The 11,361-nt window shown below is 43.4% G+C and overlaps 1 protein-coding gene across 1 annotated transcript; it reads right to left on the bottom strand.

The window, feature by feature from the left end:
- Positions 1-2,434: 2,434 nt before the first annotated feature.
- PDCD7 (programmed cell death 7) lies at positions 2,435-9,463 on the bottom strand. Its single transcript, XM_075275810.1, has 5 exons — positions 7,634-9,463; positions 6,179-6,317; positions 5,395-5,631; positions 4,611-4,698; positions 2,435-3,022 (listed from the first exon to the last, which is right to left on the bottom strand). The coding sequence occupies exons 1-5, from the start codon at positions 9,461-9,463 to the stop codon at positions 2,896-2,898; spliced, it is 2,421 nt and encodes an 806-aa protein (XP_075131911.1). The 3' UTR covers positions 2,435-2,895.
- Positions 9,464-11,361: the final 1,898 nt, after the last annotated feature.

The following is an 11,361-nucleotide window of genomic DNA, read 5'->3' on the forward strand; positions in this document are numbered from 1 at the left end:
TTATCTGCTCATTTCCCAAGTGATGTAGCTGCCTGCTCTCAGGGGGGGGAGGGAGGGGGGTATAAATGCACGGGAGCGAGCCTGTGTCTGTAGCTGTTCCTGTGTCTGCACCACACATGTGACCTAGCTTCCTGCTCTCAGATAAAGGAGGGAGGAAATAAGTGCTGCTTTCTTATATAAAAAAGTCTAAATCCTAGTGGGCTAAAGGACCTGGTCCCTCTGCTCACTAGGATTTAGCTTTCTTATATAGAGCGGGCTAAAAGCTAGTGGGCAGAAGGACCTGGCCCCTTAGCTCACTAGGATTTAGCCGACTCTATACAGAACAAGCTAAATCCAAGCGTCCTATAAACCTTTGATGACATCACAGGCCCTTCAGTTGTCCCATAGGATCACGCTATGTGGTGGACGGAGCTACACACTAATTTGGGGGCGGAGCTAAACTGGAGGTAGTCGGACAGTATGGCTTTGCATATGAAACCCCGCCCATCAATTGACGTCGAAAACCAGGAAGAAAGAAGTCTTTGCAGCAGCGAAGACTGGTGAGCAAGGGACATGGGAATACCCCTTTAAGTAGAAAAATCAGCTAGATGAAATAATCTTTTGATTCCCATTGAAATGAATGGAGGGTGCTTTTGAGGCAGATTCCACCTTAAAAAATAAAAACTATATTATATATTACCCTTAGAGAATCAAAATAACTAGGATGACTGCGCTAAACGCTGCACACTTCAGCAAACCGGCCTGGAGTATTTGCAATACTGATTGTCCTGTAGCTTCCCATGTAATACATATAATAGCAGCTTAATATATTTTCCATAACAGCACAGGATAACTAAAGTACATACTTAGCAATAACTGTGGGGAGATATTTTCCAATAATATTCATACAGTATATAGTGTATTATTTTGGGATACACTATAAAGTATACACACCTGCCTTTATAGACTAAACACATAGACTTCAGTACTTTTAACTCTATGTCTCCCCCTAGTGCTCTCTTCTAGAATTACAGCGTGATAGATTGCATTACACTGCCTTTTATTCCTATATATTGTTACCCTTCAGTATTTTCTGCGATATACACCTAAAGTGTACCCCCGGAGGGGGCTCAAACTGTAAATGCAAGCAGACATAAGAGGAAATTACTAGTTAGGCCTGAAGAATGAGCATATTTCCAGTAAGGTTAGACTACCATAACTTGGTTGATCTTTGTTACCAAGTAACTGGATTCAACAACCAGGGTTTGGGAACTGTCCTTTTATAAAGAATATACAAAACTACTCAGGAGATTCCTTCACTTTTAATGTAAGCTCAGTCCATAATGTATAGTTCTTAAAGGGGCTCTATCAGCAAAATTATGCTGTATGCGCCCCACATATGCCTTAATAGCCTTTAAAAAGGCTATTCAGGCACCGCTAATCTTATTTTAAAAGCTCCCCCCGTTTTTAAATAATACCCTAAAAACCATTATTAAAATCATACTTACTGGTGCACGATGGGCGGTCGTACACTGTCCGATGTCATCTTGCTGTCACGCCTTCCTCTTCTTTCTTTTTCCAGCGATGTCCTCCTGTTCTGGCTCTTCCACGCCTTGATCTTCTGTTCTTCCAGAATAAAGAGCATGCGCAGTACGCTTTGCATGTGCAGTAAGCTCGCGTAGTTCTAAGGGGAACTTAGAACTACTACAAAAATGGCGCCAGAGCGTGCGCAGTATACTTGTGAACTTCTTCATTCCGGAAGAAAAGAAGATGAAGGCGTGGAACAGCGAGCCCAGGAGGACGTCGCTGGAAGAAGACACAGAGGAAAGTGTGCCAGCAATATGACGTCCACCAGTGCACGAACACACAATGTTAAGCTCCATCTTGGGTGATACAAAGCATGCCAACACTGCATTCTGGAAATATTCTCTGTAATGATGAATTACATTTCACTATCTGGTCTGATGGAGAACTGTACCAACCAGAATGGGTAGTGATTACCAAAAAAATTTGGTGGAGACATTGCACAAACCCTGAAAACAGCCCATGTGCAAAGTCTCTAATTTGTAGTGAAGGGTAATGTTAGTGTTACAACACATCTTAGACGGCTGTCACTTCTAGTTTAGGGAAGGCCCTTTCCTGTTAATGCATGACTAGGGCTCTGTGCACACAGCACGGTCCATAGAAACATGATGTGACAACTTTGATCTAGAGGAACTTGGGTGTCCATATAAATTTGTCCATAATGTATATGGACAAATATACATTATCTGTTGGTCTAAATGACACCTCGTCTATGTGACACTGATTCTGAAACAATAAAACTACTCGCAGATAAGAGATAAGCCATAAACACTTTACAAACATGGTTTGATTTTAATTTATTGGAAAAAAATAAATATATTTTCATAATTTATTACATTCCAAAAACACATTTAGAAAAGTACAACCCTGAAATAAATTGTAAGTGGGAGACATTTGCTAGCAGAACAATGTGAAAGTACTGCAGAATGTACCTGATGTCATAGACTGCCTGCGTAACCTCCTGTGCAAAGTCTTGTAAGGCTAAGGCCCCACATGGGGTCCTGCAGGAAAGAAGCGCCGCAGGAATAACTGTGACGGCAACACATCGCGGTTCATCCCGCATCGCTTTAGATAGAAAATTTGTAGAGGTTTCCTCTGCGGACTTTCTGTTTCAATTATACCTATGGGGAAACCTCTGGCATTTCCATAGGTATAATTGACATGCTGAGATTTCCAAAACGGCACTGCGGTTTTTACCGCAAGGTGAGCATGGGATTCGCCAGAATCCCACACACTTTGCTCTGACTACAAAGGTCCACGATTTTTCCTGTGTTGTTTACGTCACATGGGGCCCTGACCTGACATTTACAACAAAAGTTCTTCAAACTATACTCAATCCGACTGCTTGACGGCTGTGGCCCAGGTGTCATTAGAGGGGGGTACTGGAACAACCCATCCACGGGGGACATTGCTGCCATCAGGATGGTCAGGTGGAACCAAGAATTGATCCCACTCATGTCTGAAAGAACAAATGTACATGAAATATTATTTCTGAATGCAACATTTCTATATTACAGCATGAGGGCACGTTCACACTCGTGTATGAAAATATACAGGGCATTAAATATAGATGCACACCATGTTCCCAGATTGCATTCCTTTGTAGACCTTGTTTATGTTACTTGTTTTTCATCTGGATTCTTTCTAGTTTGTGTGTCATTTTTACAATGTTGCAGAGTAACAAATGATAAAAAACAGAACACACACATGGAAATGCGGAGCATGCTTTTTAAGTTCAGCCCTTTGATTTCAATGGGCTCAAAATATTACCCATATAGATCCATCAGAATGTGTCTTGTAAAGAAAAAACAAAAAACAAAAGTACATAAAGGGGAAAACAAAGTGTAGAAAAATATTGAACTGTGAACAAAATAATTTAAAAAAGGGCCTTCAGCTCCGCAGTTACCTGTTTTATACATACTTTTATCTCCACAAAATCAACAATTCTGGATCAACTTTTTCTCTGTTGTGCCGATCCTCTATTATTCCTCCTGAACATTTATGAATAAAGTGACAATTGGCGGCCACCACTCCCCCTTTACACAGTCAGTGTCAGACTCCCCCCCCCCCCTTCCTTACTGTATCACACCCGCTTACTGGCAACAACCAGTTGTCAATTTATGAATACATTTTCAGGAGGAATAACAGAAGAACAGCACAACGAAGATTTCTATAAAGCCATATTCCAGAATTGGTATATCACAAAGAATACAATTATTTATAGACATGTCAAAAAAGTGGATAGGTCTTTAAAGAAGACCATTCACCACCTCTACCAAGTCCACCTCCTACCTCCTAGATTGTAAGCTCTTGCACTCCTATCATGCAAAAAGATTTATTGCTCTGTAAGGTCTCATTTTGTCTGTACTTCAACCCTTCAATTTGTAAAGTGCTGCAACATATGTTAGCACTAGCTAAATAAAACATATATTATTATCATTTTATAGGCTCTGCTCCATTATTTTCAATACAGTTGGCATGTTCTCTCTATTCTCCAACAATCCACTTAAGGGTGGGTTCACACCTGCGCCCGATCTCTGCTTTGTGGGTTTCTGTCTTCTGCCTGAGAACCTGGACAGATGATGGAAACCCGGCAGTCACTGTTCACCCGTGAGCGTCTTCTGGTCTCTGCGGCGAAACCTTTTTTTTTTTTTTTTTAAACCGGACACAAAGTCCTGCATGTACAACTTTGTGTCCGGTTAAAAAAAAAAGGCGGCTTTGCCGCGGAGACCGCAAGACACTCACGGGCGGACACTTTGCAAACCCATTCAAATGAATGGGTTTGAAAACGGACTGCCGGTTTCCGTCTCCTGTCCACTTTCTTGGGCAGAAGACAGAAACCCACAAAGCAGAGACTGGGTGCTGGTGTGAACCCGCCCTCAGTGACAATCTATTGTAGGTGCAGGTAAAGAAGTTCCAGTAAATTGCATACATAATAGAGATCCATATTTTTTTCCAGCAATAAGATCACAAACGCTAATGTTGGTGAAACTTAAAGAGCTACAGCATTATGGGAGTGTTGTGCTAAACATAAATACAAGACTTACCGGATCTGGACGAGGGACACAACTGAATGCTCAGCTTGCAGATAGTACTGACGAAATGGCAGCAGGGGGTGTAGGCCGGGTAGAGGTTCTGATATTAAGACATGAAAACTTGTTAAAACCCCAAGTTTAGGATAATTTTTCAAATAGTCTGCAATGAAATCTAGCCATATAGAATATATGTTGTCATAGTAAATAAAACGGCTGCCAAAACACAACCCCCTCCATTCCCCTCTCTAACATCGCTCAGTGCTCTGCAGATATTGCAGCTTCACATCAGACTCCATTCTCTGACTGCACTTATATGAATTATGCACTTGATACTGGCAAAACCTTGTTCACATCACATCAGAGCTCTGTGTTTGGGGTCAGTGCCCGATTTGTATGGCAAATATATCCATATGGCCCCTATCACCCGGCAGAAACTAAAGGCTGCCCCTCTCGCCTATGTTATGCCAGTATAACTTGTTTTTTCTTACTTTATACAAAACTGTAGTAAAGCAAGCCATATTATGCAGAGGCACCTCACAAAAAATGGACATTGTAAGTCACAGCATTTCTATATGTTAGCATGCACGGACAACACTCCTAACATGTATATCTAAGAGAAGGGTCTAACACGACGTGAAAATGGCCTGATAGTCCCCTCTGCGTCTCTATTACTGCCCCTGCTAACTATTCCAATGCGGTGCTAGAGCACAGAGAAAAGAGAGAAGGAACACAATGATAAGATTACATGGATGATGTATGTTTAACAGCACAAATGTCTAGCCAAGCTTTCACAGACCTGTGTCTCCAAACAACACGGAGTCTAGTTCTCGCTGCTTCTGCAAAGCTTTCTCCTTTTCTTTTTTTAGCCTCTTATCCTTTTCCCTCTGCCGCTCCTCCTCTTGCTCCCCTTCCAGTATGACCCTCAGAGTCTTCTCTTCAGCATCATATAATGCACTACGCTTGTGCACCATTGTTCGCAGCCTCTTTACGTGATCTGTGAATGTTTCATCGGCAGATGGTGGTGGAAAGACACCTGAGAATAAAGCTTAGGTTTAGGATCAAGCGCAATAACACGTGCACTGGCAGTGCAAACATCATATTAAATATTCCCAAAGTATTTCCGTGAGCTGCAATCGGAAAAGAAAGAGTAAAACATACAAGAAATTCCTACACATCACAAAACTGAAGTCATTGGGTGGAAATTTACTTTGTCAGTCCTATAGAAGTGAATGGAGTAGTTGTCTGGGGCCCCCCATCGTCATGACCACTGAAGGTCCCAGCAGTCAGATGTCTATCTCCTATCATGTGAATAGGGTATAAGTGTTACAGTACATGCACACAGCCATAAGGGTTTTTACCGTCCGCAAAAAGACTTATATGATCCCACTTGTCTGTTCTGCAAATGCGGCTAAGAATAGGACATGCTTCTTAATCTACAGTCCTTTTCTACACTCCAGACACAGCGGTAAAAACTGTGCTCGTGAACGGGTCCGTACTTTTATCCACAATTCCAGAAAAACACTACAGTCGTGTGCACAAGGACTTACAGGGGAAACCTCTAAAATAACTGCACCTCTTACCTTTTCTTCCAGCAGCTTCTTTTCGCAGCTTCCGCAGTTTTTCTAAAGACTTTAAGACATCCAGCATTTTCTTCACATCGTTTTGCTTCTTCCTCACCTCTCCAAGTACGTGGTCAGCAGTAGCTTTAAGCTCTCGTTCCTGCAATAAACAAGAATATGATGGAACACAAACAGCATAAACTAGCGTGTAATGGGGAGCAAACTCATATGTGGTCTCATTTTTACAGCAACATATTACTGCCCTAGGGTTCGCTCTTTTTAGGACGCGCTCTTTAGTGAGCGGTGTTGTACCCCAGTAGGCATTTGACTCCCAGAGAAGGCTTGGTAGGACAAGAGGGGGGCCTTCATTGCCATAAGGTCACTCTTACTAAAGAAGTACTATCCTCAGTAGGAAGTTAGATTTCAGTTCTAGTTGTTCTCTGGTAGGGACAATCCGCTGACTATATTTTGGCTTTGCTATTGTATGTCACATTCTCATCCTATATCCTATGCACTAGGAAATACACTGTAAATTAGGTCGGTCACATATGATTTGACAGCACCTCCCTAGATATATAATGCAGTCTACGATTTCTGCTAGTAATACGGACTATAGATGTGGAGTACACCATTTATTTAGATAACCTCTAGTGCGTTTGCAGCGTCTTCAATTCATTTATGTACCTCTATTTTGTGGGAGATTTTCTACATATACTTATCTATATTTACACTTTAGCTATTTCTCTTATTCATTATCTTTTGTGATTATAGCTGTCCTTATGGCGTATGTGTTGGCGGTCATTTAGGTCTACTCATTTGTATGAAGCCGATGGCACAAGAGAGTGTGATAACTGGCGGCCGTGAAAGAACGGCATAGGCGGGCAACACACGGATGTCACCTTGTGCCGTCTGTGCTTCCGTGGCCCCTTTCATTCAATGAATAGGAGCCGCAAAATCGAACAGGATTAGGACCTTATTCCATATTTTGCGGCACAGACTGTTGGCTTGCACACGTGACCATGTATTTCACAGCCATGTATACATGAAAACCCCGGATAGCACACTGAACATTCATATGGTTGTCGGCTTAGACTGGGAAAGTGTGTAAGGATATGGGATACATTTCTACTGCCAGGGGGGCATTGCTACAACCATGGGAATCTCTATTATTACTAAAGGGGTGAGACGTAACATGTCACGTTACACTTGACCTGCACGCAGTATAGACTCAGCCCATATATATATTAGATTATGGTTTACATTTCAACTATACAAGAAACTGAGGATTGAAACGGTTTCTACTCTCAAGGATCTATTTATAATTCATGTGTCCACGTGGATTTTTTTTTTTTGGCCCAGGCTGCGAGGGATCTGCAAAAAGGGTGTCCCAAGGATGCGAATCGGCTGTGAAATACAGACTATTTGATCTGTTTACGGCGGATTTCACACATGGTCCTCTGATAGCGTTACACTCACCCGTTTCTTCTCCTCCACCTGCTGGATACACTTCATTCTCCACAAGTCAATGCTGGCCTCTTTTTCAGCAGAGCGCTCTGCTGCCACCTTGTCTTCCTCCTCTGTCACTTGTCTTCTGCGCTGCTGGCGAAGCCTTTTCCTACGCACTACATTTAGTTTCCTCTTGACACCCTCGATATACCCCGGCTTCTCCAGCTCCTTAAGTTTCTTCTCTAGATCTACCTGTAGATGAGCTGCTTTTTCATACTCAAGTGTCCATGGCTCTCCTGCCTTGTTGCGGCTTTCCAAAACCTGGCACAAGGAATCCAGCTGTGATATTAAATGCAGAGCACCGTATAGGAGTTCACGTGCTTCTGCTATGGAGTAAGTCTCAGGCACTTCAGACTTAGTTAAAGGCGTCTTTGTTCTATGTGATAAGAAGCTGGAAAGCCAATGCACAAAGACGTCTTTATCTGCAGGTCCACTGTTTCCTATATCATTTTGTCGGTCCAAATACATAAAATTGTCCTCAATGTGATGGGTGTGCTGAGAAACAAATGGGCTAACATGCTGTGGCAGCAAATTTGGGTCTCTAAACCCATCAGGTAACTCATGTGGAGAAAAAGGAATATCGTGCTCCAAATGTCTACCTCCAGCCATGGTTGAAGGCATGAGAGGATCCAAAGCTTGTACTCTATCCTGTCGCATGATAGGCGGCTGGTTCAGGAGATGATGTGGATGACTGCTGTGTCTCTGAACTTCCAAGTCACCCTCCTCAAGAGGTCCACTAAAACCAGAGCCTATCGGTGGGAGAGGAGTGTAAGGAGGGCCCTGAATTGGGGGTACACGATAGTGGCCTTGTGGTGGGGCATTTTGCATAGGTGGAGGCTGGGATGGAGCAGAAAACGGTTGTATACCTGGGGATGGCACCCGGTAGTTATCAGGTACCGGAGGGTGATTATATAATCCTACCTGGGACCCTCCATGAGACATACCAGGTTGGCACTCTTCATCTTGGTATGGGTGCTGCAGATTACTCCTGTCATGTGGCAGATCATCATGGAAATAGTGAGATACTGCTGAATTAGGACCTCGAAAACCACTAGGACCACTGTGATAGAACAAGTCGGGCTGATAAGCGTCAGCATGCTCACTCCTGGGCAGCGGCCTTCCCGAATACATAGGGTCTTGAAGCTCCTCATGCCGGGGCCCTCCGTGATGCCGCTCTCCAGACTGGTAGACATTTTCCTGGCTGTTTAGTCGCTGACCTATATCTTGATTTGCACCAAACACATCATGTTGAGAAGTTGCCGGCATCATGTGCTGGGGTCCCCTACCGTCACAGGGGGCAGTATTGTGCAGGGTTCCCTGGGGTGGCTCTGGTGCCCTGTGATGGGGAATATTTGGGATTGTATCATCACTTGGTATAATGGGGTCATTGCTGAAGGTGTCGTATAGGTCATTGGCCATGGACTCTGGTGGCTGCACAGGGACATGGTGAGGCAGGCCAGGCCTCGGACCTCCATGTGGGAATACCTCTGTCCTCCGGGGGCCGAACTGTTGCGGCTCACGATACCCATGTTGTGTGAACTCTACCCGCTCATCTCTGTGCTGAGGTCTCTGCAGGGACCCGGGCTGCCCAGCTTCATAATGGGGCCGGTTCTCCCAGGGCCCAGACCGCTCCGAGCCGCCGTCCGGGTAGAATACTGCGGGGTGCACCTCTCCATGCTGAGAACCGCTACGTGACGGTGGGAACTGCGGCGCCTCATGACGGAACCTCGGGGCTGAGCTGTTCCTATAACGGGGCCTATCCCACGGCCCATTCACCGCCGGCCGCGGCCTCCTCTCCATGACAACAAGGAAGTGGCCAGACACCGGTACAGCGCGTACAAAGCTTTAACGGGATGTGCGACAGCGACACCTACTGCATAGGACGAAGCATTACCTGCGACTTGTGTCAGTGCGGGAAGCAGGGCCAGGATCCAGAACACTTATTAGGAGGAAAATGGTGTGGAATTTGGTGTGGAATTTCAGCGCTGAAAAAAAGCAAGCTGAAAAAAATAACCCAATGGGAGGCTTTTTTTTCAGTGCTTAAAACCCACACCAAATTCCTCACCATTTTCCTCCGTGTGAATGGCCCCTTAGGCTGAGGCAAATTTTTTATTTTTTTTGCAGATTTTGCTGCGGTTCTGCGGTTTCCTGAGTTAAATGTAAGTGGAATATAACATTTACGGTGCCTGAATAGCCTTTTTAAAGGCTATTCACGCATATGTGGGGCTCTAGCAGCATGATTTTGCTCATAGAGCCCCTTTAAAACCAGTAGTGGACTAAGCAGAAGAAAGAAGTATAAGATCTTCCTTTATATTGTCCATTACTTTTGTGGCCATTCTTGGTTTTGGCTCAAAAAAAAAAAAAAAAAAAGAAGAAAAAAAAACAGAAAAATCTGAAATTTATTAAAAAAAAACAAAAACAAAACCCAAACCATAGTCCACTGATAACCGTTGTTTTTTCAGGTGGTCTCTTCATTGTTCGGGTCAACACAACACGTTTTTTACACGTGTAAAAAATGTCAATGAAGTCAATGCAAGTCTTATTTTTACACTCATCTCTGTCTACCGCCCAACCCATACTCTCCGCTCACTCAATGACCTAACACTTACATCCTCTATCATCAGAACCTCCCACACTCATATACAAGACTTCTCCCGAACTGCACCACTTCTCTGGAATGCTCTATCCCGGAAAATCAGATTAACTCCCAATTTCTACAGTTTCAAAGGCAAACTAAAAACAAATCTTTTCAGACAGGCCTATCACAATTTCTAATGTAAACCCTTCCATATTATTACTAGAATCCCCAAAATGTAACCCTCCTCTGTCCCCGCTCCCACATTACCCCACATGATATGATTACCCCACATGATATGATTACCCCACATGATATGATTACCCCACATGATATGATGCCATTTCAGGCTAACTCTATATGTCCAAGCTCCATCCACATGTTAAAGGACACGACTGGTGATGGCTCATAAAGTTTTATGTTTGTGTAATGACAGTGACCTCTATTACATTGTCTGAGCTCTGTATAAGCAATACCGCCCCTGCTACCTCTTGTGTCACCCCCTCTACCTCATAGACTGTAAGCTCTTGCGAGCAGGGCCCTCAGTCCCATTGTGTGAAAGGACTTTCTTTGTAAAGTATCTTTTGGTCTGTATTTGAACCCTACAAATTGTACAGCGCTGCGGAATATGTTGGCACTATATAAAAATTATATTATTATGAGTGTGCGTTTATTCTGTGTGAATGGACCCTTAGAGTGAGAGTAAACAGTCATGAAGTTCATTAGCTTTAGACAAAGATTACTGGTAGATTGTCAGAGACACATAAGGGTAAGGTCACACAGAGTTCTTTGGTCAGGGTTTCGGCATTGTCAAAACCGGACCGGAAAATGCGTGAGATGTTTCCTGAGGCATTTTTCGAGGAGTTTCCTGATCCGTTTCCTCTTCGTCATGAAGGATATTTTTAAAAACTGCCTGGCGTTTCCCAAAAACGCTTCAGGTTTCTGACCCAAAAACATGAGCAGGAAAAACCAGCTCACATTAACTTGAATTGAAGCCGTGAGCCGGAAAACACTCAGGCTTCAAAAAAAAAAAAAAAAAAAAATCTCTTTTTTTTTTTTTTGCTGCTAGCAGAAAAGACTCCGAAGCGTTTTGTATACTTTGAATGTTGAGGCGTTTTTTGGT

This window comes from Leptodactylus fuscus, chromosome 5 (assembly GCF_031893055.1).
Source record: "Leptodactylus fuscus isolate aLepFus1 chromosome 5, aLepFus1.hap2, whole genome shotgun sequence".
NCBI classification, from domain to species: domain Eukaryota; kingdom Metazoa; phylum Chordata; class Amphibia; order Anura; family Leptodactylidae; genus Leptodactylus; species Leptodactylus fuscus.